The sequence below is a fragment of the Rhizophagus irregularis genome, chromosome 21 (genome assembly GCF_026210795.1).
Source record: "Rhizophagus irregularis chromosome 21, complete sequence".
Lineage (NCBI taxonomy): Eukaryota > Fungi > Glomeromycota > Glomeromycetes > Glomerales > Glomeraceae > Rhizophagus > Rhizophagus irregularis.
The window spans coordinates 219,861-236,303 of record NC_089449.1 but is presented as its reverse complement, the minus strand read 5'-3'; the positions used below and the strand labels follow the sequence as shown (position 1 = coordinate 236,303).

Sequence of the window (16,443 nt, the reverse complement as noted above, 5' to 3'; positions counted from 1 at the left end):
TGCCGAATTAAATACCGTGAGTATCTATTATTATTTGCAACTAAATAATCCTCTAATATAATAGCTTCTATGACCAGAAGAACTTCAGAGTTTACTAAGTGAATTAGAGTTAGAAAATCAAAGCAATATAACCTTTTTCTCTTCATCATCACAGAACTTTGATCAAGAAGCGCGCCGCTAATAACAATAGCAATCTTCAAAACTTCCATCATAGTTTTCTCAAATTCCGCAAGCCAAAATTGCTTCGCGTGCCAAATACTGCAGCTCAAGCTGAAAACTTGCAAGGCGCGGGCATCAATAACCATTTGCCAGGAACATTTTCAGCAACAATAGCGATAAAACGATCGAAGCTAAAAGAAACTTATGTTGCAGAATATGAACTTTGAAATTTAAAAGCTTCAACAAAAAATGTTAATTTTAGCGGCAAATAGATGGTTGCAACCAATAGGTCCGATGTGCATATTTCGACTGACATAGAAATGTATTGGTGGCAATTGCAAAACAACCAATGACGGTATCCGCTTCAGTTTGTCAGCGTAGTTCTTCAAGGAAACAATTGGTTGTTCAATGAGTTCAAGAATAGAGACACAATCAGAAATCCGATCCGTATATAACTATATAGTTGCGACGAATAACGAAAATTTCACGTAAGGTTTCCTTTGCTACTCATATAATCAACTGATGTTTCATTTATTTGTATTAACTCTTTCCCGTATTCTCATTATTTTATAAAGATATTGGAAGTCATTTTTTATAATAAATGCTGATATTATCCCGGTAAAAATTCTATTTCACACTTTCATGCGTTGAATATGTCAAGTCTGGAGATTCATTTAATAGTTGAGATGGTGATGGCCTAATAGTATTGAAAATAAATAATTAATTTATGGAGAGCATATTCTACTTGGTAACAATAACAAAGTATCTGGAAATTTAAGGACACATCAAACTTTTCGGTCGCTGGCAACTCTATGAAACTACATAATGTTTTCTCTTTCTATATCTTCAAAAGCAGTGACGAAGGTAAAATTTAAGTTATATTATAATAATATAATTTTAGAACTCTCATTATTCAGTTTGATATATTTACATAACTTTTTAGATGATCCTTCTCTATAAGAGATCGTGGGAATTCTTGAAAAGAATACTAAGAATTTGCGAAAATCTTGAATGTAAAGAGTAGGAAACATGGCCAAAAATATAAGATTTTTAGATATTTTTCTGGTGTGAGAGATTCGAACGCATCCAAAAGTTCGGTTTGGTGACGGTTGACCATAATCACTTGATAGATTTATCATTTGAAGGCACTCCGTCTGTGATTTCAGGATATCAATACAATATTAAACATGGAAAATCTTAAACCTAGGCAGCCTGGAAAATGAGATTATTGGAAGTTCATTATTGCGCACTTTAGAAACGCTACATCATTCCCAATTAAATCATAATTGGGGCATATATCAGCAACAGTTTAGGTACCATTAGCATTAAAATAATTTGCAGGTTGAAGCGTACCATCCTGAACTGTATTTAAATTTGTACCTTTAAAAGCCGCTTCATTACCATTGGAATAATATTGTTGCAGAGGGTGTTCAGTAAAGGTTATAAATGTAAGAATTATGTGTAGAATTATGAGAATTATACTAATATCGTTGCTTTAATCAAAGATTGTCGAAAATTATCAATATTGCCAAAAATATCGTGAAATTTTTCAATTTTTATGAACCGGAAAATGGATGCAAAATATTCAACGTAACGTTGGTCGGCAATTGAGGTTGATTAGCACTAGCAGAATTTTTGATCATACACAAGAAGTTTAATTCTTTTCCAATATCAAAACAAGTGAATTGATTAGGGCAAGTGCGAAGGCTATGTAGATATTTTACGCATCATCAATCAAAGCTGCTACGACTGAAAATGATAGTTTGGATATGCTTTATAATGAGCTTATTGTTCTTATTATTGGAAAAAAAAAATTGCGTATTCAAATATTCACACACTGGAATTTTGTTGACCATTTTAGAGATATTAATTACTCTGATTTGTGACCAAGGAATTAACTCTGATGATTATAACATTATTAACGAAATATAAATAGTTTTATGCACGTTCACTTATATTATGTACCTACTTTACTGGATGAATGGGTCACTTTTAGAGTTCACTCTGGGTGATAATTCACATTAATTTCCCCAAAACTTTAATTTTAGTTCGATTATTAAACAGGAATCATTATGCGGAGCGAAGCGAAGGACAATAATTTTCATTAGTTACTCTCGAAATATTTAACTTTAGTTCAGAAGGAATGGGAATTGTTATGTTGAATCAACTTGTTTGATATGCTAATGCGGATGCAATCACGTAAATACATATGTAATCATAAGTTAAGCCAATGAAAAAAATGTAACATGTTTTAGAATTTGAGTAAATAATTATTATTATCTTTTTTTGTAAAAATAAAATGTTTATTTTTTTTTATTTTTTTTGTGAGAACTAAATAATTAGATGGTAATCAAAGTTAATGACAAATGATGAGAACTTTTGTAACTTTTCCATTTACCCTAGAAAATAATTGTAGCGTGTTTGTTTTATTTGAACGAAACGTAGCGCGATGTTATCTAATGGGTTTTAGCCTTACCTGTTTAAAATTAAAAGTTAACTCTGAAGAAATTATATCATGCATATCAAACAGTTACTACTTAGAAATTGAACGAAAAGTAAGTATTGGAAGTAGTTTCTAAATTTTAAATGGCTAATAAAATTAAATTTGAACCAATTAATCAACCCTACCCTTTATTATTGACTAAAATATATAATATATATAGTAACAACAACAATAAAAATAAGCCCAAATTTTTATAAATTCGATAGATACTCTAATACAGGTAAATTGTAAAATCTATTTTAGAATAAGCTGCGCAATAGACGCAGCGTAATACTATTACTATTAACATATAGTGCTTACGTCACTAAATGTGATGAGAATATTCAATTATTTGAACACCAAATTGTTTAGTAATAATATTAATGGGATTTCCCTTATTTCCAAGTTCCAAATATTCTAATATTCCAACATTATTTGCATATCCTTTTAAAAAAAATGTCAATAATTCTAAAGATATTGTTAAATGAATATTTCCTGATAATCTTTTAAACTGAATTCTTTTTAAAGTTTTAGGAACAGATTCACCCAAATTTTCTAATATTTCCATTAATAACTCATTATTCAATAATAATAATACACTAATATAAACAAGCTTAGTACATGATATGAATATAGAAATTAATTCAGGTGGACAAATCTTTGGAAGTTCTAAATGAGTTAATGAATATAAATAAAGAGGGATTTGTTGAAATAATTGAGTATAATCATTTTCTTCATTATCATCATTTATAATTAATTTAGTAAAAATATTTGATTGAATGGATTGAAATGATTTAATTAATTGAATTAGAATAGTAGAATTTAAAATTATTAAATTATTAATCATTGTAATTTCAAATACTTCAAAATTTTCCAAATATTTTATCCAAGAATGTAAAAAATCCAAATTTTCACACTTAAATAATTTTAATATTCTAATATTTTTAAGTGATTGTAAAGAATTTATAACATTTTCATCTAAATATTCAAAAATAAAATGTCTAAATTCTAATATTTGTAAACTTTGATTCTGTGTTGATAATGAATTAATTACAAGATTATAATAATCATGAAAAAATAAATGTATTAAATTAAAATTAGATTTATTCTTACTTTCAAATCCTGATAATATGAAATGTTTCAACATTTTTTGTGAAGAAATGAATTGAGATAATATATTTGCTATTTTAATTGACTTGATTCCATTATAACATATAAATAATAAATTTAAATTACAAATATTATTTGATAAATATAAATCAAAATTATTTCCATAACGATTCAATGATGATGAATGATAATATAATTCTTTTAAATTACTTAATTTACTTTTTCCAACATAATCATTAAAATTTAATAATTTAATTATATCATCATTAATATTATATTTTATATCAGATGAAAATTCAAAAATTATCAAATTATTATTACAATGTTTACACATGAATTCTATAAGATAATTCATAATTGTAATGGTTGATTCATTTGTTATCCTTTTAGGTTTATATTCTATTAACCATATTTCTTTATTATAATAATTACATATCATTTGAGTTTCAAGTATCATTTCACTAAATATAAATCCATTTATAAAAGAAATATAATTAAATGTTGATAAATTATTATTTGTTTTTGAATTTTTTATTTTTAAAAAAGGAATTTGTAATGTTTGTTTATAAATTTGTTTTATTTCAATTTTTGGAATACAACTCAATAATGTACGAATTAATTTATAATAATTTATCTGAGAATAATTAAATCGAAAATGATGAAATGGATAAGCATATAATAATGGTGTTGAAACTCTACACCAATGTCTTGATACTAATGTACAAGAATATAAATCTTTAGTAGGTACATTCTTTTTAATATCATTAGAAGGATATTCGGTAAGTTTTGAAAAAATAATTTCCAAACATTCTGAAAGTAAAAATGTTGCCATTCTTTTTGGAAACTGAAAGAAGGAAAAAGTTTAGAAAAAAAAAGAAGCTGTACCAGGTTGTGCAATGATATATGAATAATATGGTGCTAAATTTAGTTAAATTATTATAGAAACTTTTGCTCAGAAAAAAATAGTAGCTGCATTTGCATTTATTTGCAGAATATCCAACTTAATTTCCGTGTTACATTTTGTACATCAATCATCCGTTTACTACGCCACAATGTCGAACTAACAATCATAAAGCTAGCCAAATTTTTTAAATAAGTTTTACATGTCAGAGAGATCACTTGGAAGAATTATTTTAATACCGCGATACCGCGTATAAAAAAAAGGTAGTAATAAAATGACTTCATATATTTTTTAATTATCAGAGTACAAAACATATCTCACGATTTGTAACTTATAATAATTTATATCAAATTTTAATAATTGAATACCGAATATCGGTATTGTTCTTTATTATGTTTAAAAATTAAGTACTAAACACCGTAGATTTTATTTTTTTTTTATGTTGCATTCAGAATTTGTCATCAACAATTATTATAACGATTAAAACATAGTAAATAAGCAGATTGGCTAGATATTCGGATTTGGCGTCACTTGAAGATGTGATGAACAAGATGAATAGAGATTGCACTGAATTCAAGATCAAATTCAACAAATCTGATTATGTTGATAGCTTTATTAAAGCTATCACGTTCGACTTTTCTGATGGTTCTGTTGAAGTGTTTGAGACACCAGGACATATTGAGCTTTTTTTTTGAATGGCACAGAGATAAAAGATTAAACGTTATATTTTCAAGATTCGCATCATATTATACGGTTTGGAAATTATTACAACTGGAGGTAGAATTACTGGATGGCATGTAGGTCAATTATACTGAATACGAATGAGGAATTGGGGATTTGATGTAGTTTAAAGCTATACATGAATTATTTTTAACCATTTAATAACCCAATAAAAAATCGTCAAAATTTCTAATTCATTCATAGAATTAGATTCTTTAATAAATGGATTATTAAATTAATAGTCAATATAGTTAATATTTATTGAATAAAATTCTTAACAGTAATTTTCATTTTTTTAAATTCAATAAATTATTAAGTTCATCTAATGAAATAACATTCTCTAATTTTGCATTATCCATTCATCTGGATGAATATTTCCATCATACTTTGGAAGTCTTTAAGACGCGGTGGTGCGGTGGTGTAGTAATTAATTAATCATCAAAACGTTACGTGACACTGCACCACTACACCAATTTACTTTGAACAGTTTAAACTATATATAATATTAGAGTAAAAGAGTAGTAAATGGTAACCTGCGAGCTGCTAATTCCTATTGAAGGTGATTTGTCAACACACGCAAAATTATGTAATAGGAGAGGTCATGAAAAAGATATAGTAGCCCTGTTCATTTCCGGTCGGTTGCATTTTTCGGTCGAATTTTGTTGTACAAAAATTATCCAATAAAAATTTTTTATTTTCGATCGCAAATTGACTTATATTGATATATATTTTTTTTCTTAAATGTCACGTAAACAGAAATTATCTAATTTTGGTTGGTTATTTTTTTGGCGTTCGACCAAAAAACCAAAAAAAAAATTGGGATAAAAATGGTTGCGTTGTACAAACTGATCAGCCCAATCAAAATTAACTTAAATCTGCGTTTGAATATTATATTAATATGATCTATATTACTTTAATAACATATTTTAATTTCGTACCACGTTTACTAATTGTTACCCGTGATTTTCCCTATTGATATTTTTATGGATGATATATTAAAAGTTATGAGTGTACTGATAGTTTCAACAATCATACAAACAGATTTAAAACATTATACAATATAAAATAAATTCTTTAAGAAGGAAATGGGCGAAAAATAATCAAAAAAAGGGTTTATAAGATTTTAATTTCGTATCATGCATTTTATCGATCACGTACCTTGGTTATTATTTTCATTAATGAACGATCAATTTTTAATTAGAACCCCTATATCATGATTCATGATTCAATTGATTCATGATAGTAAAAAATTTTTCTCCATCCAAAAACATGAAATAAAATTATTTTTGATAAAAGAACAAAAATGATTCTGTAATCGGCGTAATTTTCATTTTAGATGTTCACGTGAACCAGAATCATGACTCACTAGCCCTTGTTCATTTCCGGTCGGTCGGTCCTATTTGCTTGAAGTTTTAAAGTGAAGTTTTTTTATTATTATATTTTACAATATTTATTTATTTAATTAAAAAAAAAACATTTTTTTTTTTCTTTCTTTTATATTCGTTTTTTAACACTTTGAAATGGAAAATTTTGAAATATCGGAATCGGTACTTTTTTCAAATTACTAATTTTATTTCAATAATTAAATTAAAGTATTTAGTCTTATTGCTACTGGTAATTTAAAATAATTGATTTTTTAAGTTGTACTTTATAATTCTTGAAAAACCTTTGCCGATCAAAATCTCGACAGTCACTTGCACGACAAATCTCGAGTTCTCGACAATCAAATCCTGATAAGTCATTATATCGACAATATCTAATGATGTGTGCTCTAATAAAATAATTGATTGCAATATGTAATATTTAGTTTAAATGTGATATAATTTTATAATTTTGTTCTAAATTGTCAGGATAATCAACTTGTCGGTATAATGATTTGTCGGGATTTTGACTTGTCAGGATTTTTCATTTTTTTTCGTACAGTTGTTGTCGTTCAAATGATTTTCGAAATTTCGTATCAAAACCATTTATCCAAAATATCAACAAATACATGTCCTACAATAATAACCACATATCGGATTGAAAATTTCATAATCAAACTAATTCATATACGTGAGAGCCGGTTGAGCCATTTTATTAATTATTTTAATATTTTAATTGATGTAATTATTTTGATTAACGTAAAATTTATTTATAATAAAATATTTATAAAAGAATTTTTTTTTTTAAAAAAAAATAAATCTCGAATTGATAAAAAAAATTAGAACGTTTAAAACGTTTAATTGATCAAAATTTATTTGTACGTAATAAAAAAATTTAAACCTATACTATCATACATATTATTTTATATTGCACTATACCATAAAAAATCATACATACAAAGTATAAAATTCCACAAACATACTAATGTTATTTACTCATAATGTGACACCAAATTTGAACACAATTACTACGCCTAATCATCTAAACAATAAATTGTGTGACTATATCGGGAATTCCCCCATTTCGAAAATTCTTTTTTTTCCTCTTTGCTTAAGACGGTATAGTATAAACTATAACTTCTATCGGAATCTCCATTCCGAAAATTCTTTTTTTCTCTTTGCTTAAGACGGTATAGTATATACTATAACCTATCGGAATCTCCATTCCGAAAGTTCACTATAACTAATAGATAACTTTAAATTCCGGTAAAATTTTTTGAACCGGATTTCTTTTCCGGAAAAATTTTAATTCTTTGCCCGGTAAAATTTTTGTATCGGCACGTATTATTAATCACTGGACATACCCGATTTGGTATAATGGTACTACCACTTTTTTATTAAAGAAACTTCGAATTGTAACTTAATATTATTAGTAGATTCAACACATCACATTGAACATACTAACCGAATAAGAAACTTTGTCAAACTCTTAATACTGCTTTAAAGAAACACAAAGTATTTTTATTATTTAGATTATTTTCGATATACATAAAAAAAATTTCAATTTCTTTCAAAATATTGCTTTCGAAAATTTTCTGTCTCTGACTGGTCGTATTTGTTCAAAACTTAAACTTTATTACCGAACCTGGACACGCGTATCACAAGGGCGCAGTAATTTGTAGTGCAAATTGTTTTTAGCAAATTCAAAAACTGATTGGTCGAATATATTATGACGAGATAATCTAGAAAATCATCATTATTATTATTATTTATTTATTTTGCAAATGATGATATAATTATGCCTTACTTACATGTGACATGCCGTTATTTGCCTTGTCGATCATAATTAGCATAGATTGCGGAATTGGTATGTCGTACACATTTACGTAAAACAATGTCTTGGCATTTTAAGTTTAAGTAGCATCGAAAATGTCACTGTACCATTAGCCATTAGGTACCTTTAAGTGGTACACAATTTGTACATCGTTAAATATTAGCCTCTTATTGTAATTTTCAACTCCTTTATGATTATTAATAATGCTTTTCCTCTGCTTGATCGTTATTTGCCTGTATCTTAATGAGTTCACTTTGGCTTTCACCCCTACCAATACAGTTTGGGGCCACAGCGCCGTATTTGCAGATTCTAGAATATATATTACAGGTGGTATCATTCCCAAAAACCCGATTGGTTTTGAAGGATCAACTCGTTCCAAAGAATTTTATTATTTAGACGTTGAGAAACCCTTTGGAGTCGGAACAGGAGATAAATTACCTTGGGTGGATCTTAATTCCGAGGCGCAAATTCTTCCAGAACATGCATGGAGCGCGTTTTCAAATTGTGGACAAGATGATACTCTAATTTTGTTTCCTGGAGAATACAATGACCCCAATCTTGAAGATCCAACAGTCTACACTTACAAGTTAAGTTTACGTCAATGGAACAGCTTTACGACCGCCAATCCACCTTCATTAAATTATCACAGCCAGACCCAAACCGTTTGTGATGTTAGAACTGGAACAATGTATATATTTGGTGGCATAAGACCAAAACCTGATACTACAAATAAATTTATGAATATTTTGGATACATCGACGCTAGTGTGGCAAAATATTAGTATAGATTTTGCTAGGTTTGATCATACGGGTACATTATTACCAAACGGTAATATTATTTATATAGGTGGTAGCTTACCTGATGGCAAAGGATTTGCAGAAATGTCAGAGGTAAATCGACACCGTTTAATTGATTAATTGATAGTCTAAACTATATATTTACTGATCATTTTTTTTTAAAAAAAAAAATTAGCTACTTTTGTATAATACAAATAATAATACATGGACTTCAATGGTAAGGTGTTTCTTTTAAATTAAGTTAATCGTTCATTCTCTTATAAAATACATTTATATTTCAGAATGCAATCGGTAATCCGCCAACACCTCGTGCATACCATTCTGCTGTTCTGAGTAATTATATCTTTAATCTTATTTTTGTGAATTTAATAAAATGGGTAAATATGATATATTAAATTGTTCTCTAAATTATATAGCTCAAGATGGTCGTATTATCGTGTATGGAGGCCTTACTAAGGAAGGTGGTCCTGCAAAAGATGATCTTGTGATATTAGATACATCACAAGCTGATTATACATGGTCAAAAGCGTATGTCTCCACAAATTCACCACTTTCACGTTATTACCATACGGCTACTTTGGTCGGTTATTATATGATCGTGGCTTTCGGAAAAAATGATATTAAATTACCATTACCAACATCAAATGAAGTATTTATTTTAGACACGCACGATAAATCTAATTACAAATGGATTACCGAGTTTGATCCAGATCTAAATATATATAAAAATCTAAACAAAAATCTAAGTACTCAAACCAAAAATCTTACCATAGGAATTATAATTTTATCAATCGTGCTTGCTTTGATAGGGGCTTCATTTCTTATATACTTTTATAGGAAAAGACGACTATCAAGACCAGATATGCTTGTACCCTCATCACAAGATTTATCCCAATCACAGGATGTACTCTCATCACAGGAAGCGAATTAAAAACTTGGAAAGCCGATGTGTAGGTTTAATATGATTAATTCATTAAACAGATAAATGTACCACTTGACTATTTCACAAAAAATAATTGTATATGCCATCATATTTTGTATGATATTAAAGTGGTTAATTAACACATATGATTTTATAAAGGAAATTGATTAATCGATAACTTAAAAATATCAGTTAAGATTATTTATGCAAAATTACTAAAATTACTTATAAATTTACTTATACTTAATAAAATATTTATTTATTTATTATTGAGATTTATTATTTATGAATGAAATCATTAATATGAACAAACATGAATTCTTTATCATTCTAGATTTACCATATAAATATTTAATATGTATACTGGTTTCCTGTTTTATTTACTAGGAGAAAAAATTGTTTATTATTATTCTTATGACATTTTTTTGATAAAATTATTATAATTATAATGATTTCATCAGCTATAATCAATCACCTGATTTTTTCTATAACATACGAGAATTTTTGACCATAAAATTTTTGGGTTTTTTCGGTTGAATGTGTTTCACCAATAGAATGGATTATTTTGCATATGACCGAAAAATGCAACTGACCGAAATTGAACAGAGCTATTATTAGCTATTATTATCAAAAATTGTATAACAATAAAGAAAGTTCTTCTAGATTATTATATAACTGTTTCTTTTTGATTCCAAAAAATGTGTTCATTATTTTTATATAATCTTTTTATTTTATTTTATTTTTATTTTTAAGATATAGACTCGACTGGGGTCGAACGTTAAATAGGAATAAACATGGTCTAAAAGATCAATAAATTCTAAGCTAGTGTTTTGCCCAACCTCTCAGGAGAAGCCTGAAGGGGTCGTCTTGCCCATTATTCTATAGAACAATCAAGCATAACCTGGAGTCTAAAACGGACTATCAAATGCAAATGAAGAACTAAAAAAATTAAAATTAAAATTACATGAAGAAGAAAAATTATCTATATCTAACTCAAAACTACTAGGGTGCCGGACAGAAGATAACCATCCACCAGAGTGTAAAAAATTACAAGTGCACAAAATCAACCACATCGGTACTTGCGGTAAGTGAGAAGGGCGAGTAGACGGGGCCGAGGAAATCCAAGGATGAAGTGATCGGCGAGAAATACCATCCGGGGGTAAAAAGTTCGTCCTAACTCTGGGTTGAGAAAGATTTTGTGATCTGTTATGAGAAGTAGAGGCAACTCTAGAGCGAGTAGTAGGTCGTGATGTTTTATGATCACGTGACTTCAAAGGTTTTTTCTTACGAAAATCGCGTTTGCGTTTGGGCGTAATTCCATTACGCAGTTCCCACAATTTCAACAGAGAACAATGTTTAGGCCATATTTGTTGGTAGATTCGTTCGTGAAATGAGGTTAAAAATTCCCATATGATTGAACGGGTAAGTTTGTCATTAAAGGTGAAAGATCGTACTAAATTATAAAAGTCTTGTGAAACAAGTTGGTGTATAATTAAATATATTGGATGAGTGAAAGAATTTGACTCCGAGATCGGTAATAGGAGATCAAATCGATCGATGGATTGTTTAATAAGGATAGGATTAGAGGAAGTATGCTTCTCAAGAAGATGTTGTAATATGACTTTATGTTCTGATAGGGTAGTGTTGATTATAGGTAAAAGTTTCGAACAAATTCCCAAATGTTCATTAGTATCTTGATGGTTGTTACAAACCGGGCAAGGTATATGATTGTCAGGATAAAGATCAGGATAATGTTTGGTAAGGACGTCACCACAAGGAAGAATATGATTAAGTGCTTTAATTTTAAAAGCGTTGTGTGATGATTTGGTAGAACTGCATACATCGGACGTGGGATTAAATTGTAACCACGCTCTAGTTAGAGGCCAATGTATTGAGAACAAGGGAAATCTATCGAAAATGGGTGAAAGTGAAGAATTACCCAAAAATTGACTAAAAGTGTAAGTATCTGTAAGATTATGACAGAATTTTCTAATGTCGCGGTCAATTGGTGCAATAGAGGCCCAAATAGGGGTCATTAAAGAACCCGGTAGAGTTGCAGGATTAATCTCGTAAGGTGCAAGTTGACGTGCAGCATTAGCTAAGCTATCGGCCATATCATTCCAAAAATCATTGGAGTGAGCTTTGACTTTGTGTAGGTGGACGATCAATGATTTTTTCATAATTAACGTGTCAATCAAACGCCACGCTAAATGGTTATTGCATTTCAGCTTTCTTCTGATGGAAGTCAATTTGTTTGTAACAGCATGGAAGGTATGAATGACGTTCAACGAGTCTGTGAAAATATCCAATTCACTCTCATCGGGAACAGCAATAATAGCTGTTAAAAGCGCGTACACTTCCGCTTTAGTAGAAGACGGATTAAAAGATAAAGCGCCTTTGTAAGATGGTGGAGGAGGTCCAGAATCAGGAGTTGCATCAGTAATCTCGATCCAAGCAAAACCCATTTGAGTTTGAGTAGAAGAATTAACATCTATAGGGGAAAAAGAACCATCAGTGTAAAAAATAAATTTTTTTCGAAGTAAAAATTGTTTAGCTATTTCTAAAAGTTGAATAATTAAATCTCTATTTCCTACAAAAATATTTTTAATAAAAAGGGAGGAAGAGATATTTAAATTTAAATTGATTGAATTATTAGTAAATAAAAAAAGATTCTCCTCTAAGTATGAGTCCAAAGAGGATAGAATGGGAATCATTGGGGGTAAAACGTTAGGTACAATTAATCTATGTTTGTTATATGTAAAAGCTTGAGTACGAAGGGTGTGTAAAGATGTAGTTGGGAAAATAAAAGATTTATCTAATTTTATAAAAGGTCTATTAGGTATAAAAGATTTTGCGTGAACATTAAAAAGAATTAAATGTGATGTTAAAGAAACAATAACACATTTTGGGCGTAAATCGCCACTAAAAGGTACGCTATGACCACAGTGACCTGTACAAGGTCGTAGAATAGGGGTTACTTTTTTGGGTGTCAAGTTGATTCTAGTATCAGCGTTAACCTCTGGAAGGTAATGTGTTCGATAAGTGAGGCTGGTACCGTATAAATCATTTTGTTGTTCAATCGTCTTGCCATACAGTTCACACTGGTGTACTGCGTCCCAGGAAATAGTCCATTCATTTTTGGGACGATATTTACATGCTTTTCGTATAGAAGGAGACATAGAATCAAATCTGGCTGGGGGTGAAACCATTAAATCTCGTAAGAGGCGACGTGAACTATCGTTCACCAAAATGTTAAATTTTTCAAGATTTTGAAACCACTTGGGCGTAGGACCTTTGAAATTGGCCTTGGGGTTTTGTTTTTTAACGTCTTTCCAAGTACTTAGAAAATAGCCATCAAGGGATGTTAATTGATCCATAAACATTATACGTTTTTTCCGTAAACTTTGAAGGTCTTTAGTGGATAAAGAATCTAGAGAATTAAATGAATTAAAATATGAAACTATAGAATTACCACCACCAGTGATACACGTATTACAGTGTGGTAAAAAAGTTATATGAAACGTGTTGAATAAACGTAATTGTCGAGTCAAAAGGGATTGATAATTTGACGAAATAGGGTTGACTAAGTCCTTAGACGTCGGGAAATTGGGAATCCAAAATTCATATTGTGTATTCAAAATTTTTTGTAAACCAATAGTGGAGAACATAGGGGTGTTAAAAATAACATTAACAATTGATATATGTGAATAAAATTGGTTATAAAAAAAACTATTAATAGAAGGAAATAATTTGTTATGAATAATATTATTATGTGTAGAAATTGGTAATTTTAAATGTTGTTTAAAAAGTTTTTTAACAGGGGCTAATAAAAGGTCACATTGTGACCTTGTAAAAATAGTAAATTGATTGATATATTCTAATTTAGGTAATAATACTTTGTTAATAATATAAATGAGGTGATCATGAGTTATCTTTTTAAAGCGCATTGTATACGCGAAATGATTAATTATTTTTTTGATCTTTTTAAGCGTCGGCGTGTGTGAGTTGAATGCATTAATATAAATACCAAGAATTCGATTAGATGAGGCCCGTGACGCTGTTTTAATCGTTATTGATTTGTCAGGGGTGACTTGAAATTGTAATTCCTTGTTACAAAATTTAGGAATGTTGGTAAGGATGGTGTATTTGTCATGATTAATGGTAATATTTGCCATGTCATAGAAAGAATTCGCAATTTGGAGATTGGATTCCAACTGCGATTTGGAAGATGCAAACCAGCTGGTATCATCAAGATAACCCACCACAGATGCTGAGTAATTAATCTGAAGGTCGGAGTCAGGTTGGTAAATATTAGTAATTTTGTTGACGCTGGTAATATGAAGGTTATTGGTTAACTGTGAAAGGTGTGTGAACATGGGATCATAATAAATAATCCATAATAGCGGACTGATGACTTCTCCTTGGTCAATACCCTGAAGTACATCAAAATCGGCGGATAAGCCAAAGGGTAAAATAACATTATTTTTCCGATTACTAAATAGAGAAATTAAAAGAGTGGTAATCGTATCGGGAAAATGGAGGCGTTGTAATGCTAGTCGTAATAGAGATTTATTAACTCTATCGTAAGCCTTGCTGAGGTCTTGTAAACCAATCCATAATGGTTTCTTATCTTTGTAAGCAGATTCAATTATGTGTTGAATAACTTGTAGCGGTTGTAACGTTGATTGTCCCGTTAGGCCGGCCCGATTATTTTCATTAATCAGGTTATACGTTGTAAGCTTGATATTAATTCTTTGTGTCAAAATTTTAACGAATAATTTTCTAAATGTTTCCAATAAGACTATAGGTCTAGTATTTTCAATTTTGCAGTCCCAAGCCTTAGGTTTGGGTATGGGGAAAAGGAAAGCATGTAACCAGTCCCGTGGGTAAATTTGGACCTGCAAGATATAATTGAAAAATTTATTAATATATTCTCTAAAGTCTTGGTGTGTATGTTTAATGTCTTCGTATGTGATGCCGGAAATGCCTGCGGCTTTGTTGTTTGGGAGTGATGAGATGACTTGGGATAATTCTTCAATTGAGAATTCGTCCTCTAACGAAGTCATATGTTTGCAATCACGGTTGTTGATGGGTTCGTAAGTTGATCTCCAATATAACGGGAGGTCTTGAATTGTCATATATTCTTTGACGTTATTAATATCGTTAAGGTCTTTTCCTAACCGTTGAAAATGTAAATTTGATTGTTCTGCTATAATATGAGGATTGTTAGTAAATTGAAATTGATTAGTTTCATGATCGTAATAATGTAAACGATCTAATGTTATCTTTTGAGGTTTTCGATTAAGGATACTGTTAATCATTCTTTTTTGATTATGAATTAAATTATTATTCCTGTCATTAACGTATTTGTTAATATTTTTTAGAGTCCATGAATCTTCTTCTTGTTTGTGCAAAACAATAGATATACGTAGAAGACTTTGTAAATCTTTTTTGACATCGGATATATTATCCGGCGTCAAAGTGTACGGTAGCCAAATAGTACGTTTGGCGTTAAAATGGACGTCGATAACAAAAATTTGTTTACGCGAATTGTTCCAGGTGTTCCAATAATCTTTCCATTTATCCATATCACCTTGTAGTCTATTAAGTTTGATATTAGAAAATTTTCGTAGAATCATACGAAGTAAAAGTATCTTGTTATTGTTTTGTCGTAATGATAACGGTCGCTCCTGTTTCGTATATTTTTTATATGAGGAATAAGGGATACATTTCTCTTTTGTTTGTATAATAATATCTTTGATATTTGACCAATATAATTCTATTTGTTGTTCTGGTGTTGTATTTGGTAAAATTGATTTGTTAATGTGTTGTCGATAAATAATACCATTGGTAACTTTATAATTAGACCAAGATTCGGTGGTCATTAAATGGTATTTAAAATGAATTTTCAGGTCTGTGTTAGGTTTGTACGTAGGTGATTTTTCTAGGCTTTTCCTAGAGCTATTGAATTTATTTTTAAAATAATCCTGCGTCAAATAACAACTGAGAGCCTGGTGGTCTGTAGTAAAAAAATCTGCTGAAATATGGTGAGTGTAAGCATAAAAGCTATGGTGAAAGATATGAGGTGAGGTAAAAATATAATCTATACGAGACTGTATATCTGGACCTTCATTTCTCTTGGTAGTATGAGTCGGGC

General features: G+C 29.6%; 3 protein-coding genes across 3 annotated transcripts; 2 read left to right on the top strand and 1 right to left on the bottom strand.

Moving 5' to 3' along the window:
- Window positions 1-567: 567 nt before the first annotated feature.
- On the top strand, window positions 568-1,119 carry OCT59_013472 (uncharacterized protein; the record flags this gene model as incomplete). The annotated part of the gene is made up of 4 exons (XM_066141542.1): window positions 568-647; window positions 735-777; window positions 939-1,023; window positions 1,103-1,119. The coding sequence occupies 4 exons, from the start codon at window positions 568-570 to the stop codon at window positions 1,117-1,119; spliced, it is 225 nt and encodes a 74-aa protein (XP_066001672.1).
- Window positions 1,120-2,966: 1,847 nt separating this feature from the next.
- Window positions 2,967-4,583, bottom strand: OCT59_013471 (uncharacterized protein; the record flags this gene model as incomplete). Its single annotated transcript, XM_066141541.1, has 1 exon — window positions 2,967-4,583. The coding sequence occupies one exon, from the start codon at window positions 4,581-4,583 to the stop codon at window positions 2,967-2,969; it is 1,617 nt and encodes a 538-aa protein (XP_066001671.1).
- Window positions 4,584-8,758: 4,175 nt separating this feature from the next.
- OCT59_013470 (uncharacterized protein) lies at window positions 8,759-10,580 on the top strand. Its single transcript, XM_025318988.2, has 4 exons — window positions 8,759-9,457; window positions 9,540-9,581; window positions 9,646-9,697; window positions 9,781-10,580. Exons 1-4 carry the CDS (start codon window positions 8,771-8,773, stop codon window positions 10,293-10,295), a joined length of 1,296 nt encoding a protein of 431 aa, XP_025174846.1. The 5' UTR covers window positions 8,759-8,770; the 3' UTR covers window positions 10,296-10,580.
- Window positions 10,581-16,443: the final 5,863 nt, after the last annotated feature.

Excerpts from the sequence above, each read along its gene's own strand:
- OCT59_013470 (XM_025318988.2), top strand. The coding sequence starts at position 8,771 with ATGCTTTTCCTCTGCTTGATCGTTATTTGCCTGTATCTTAATGAGTTC. Across the intron at positions 9,582-9,645 it reads ATAATACATGGACTTCAATG|AATGCAATCGGTAATCCGCC; the intron begins GTAAGGTGTTTC and ends TTTATATTTCAG. Across the intron at positions 9,698-9,780 it reads ATACCATTCTGCTGTTCTGA|CTCAAGATGGTCGTATTATC; the intron begins GTAATTATATCT and ends TAAATTATATAG.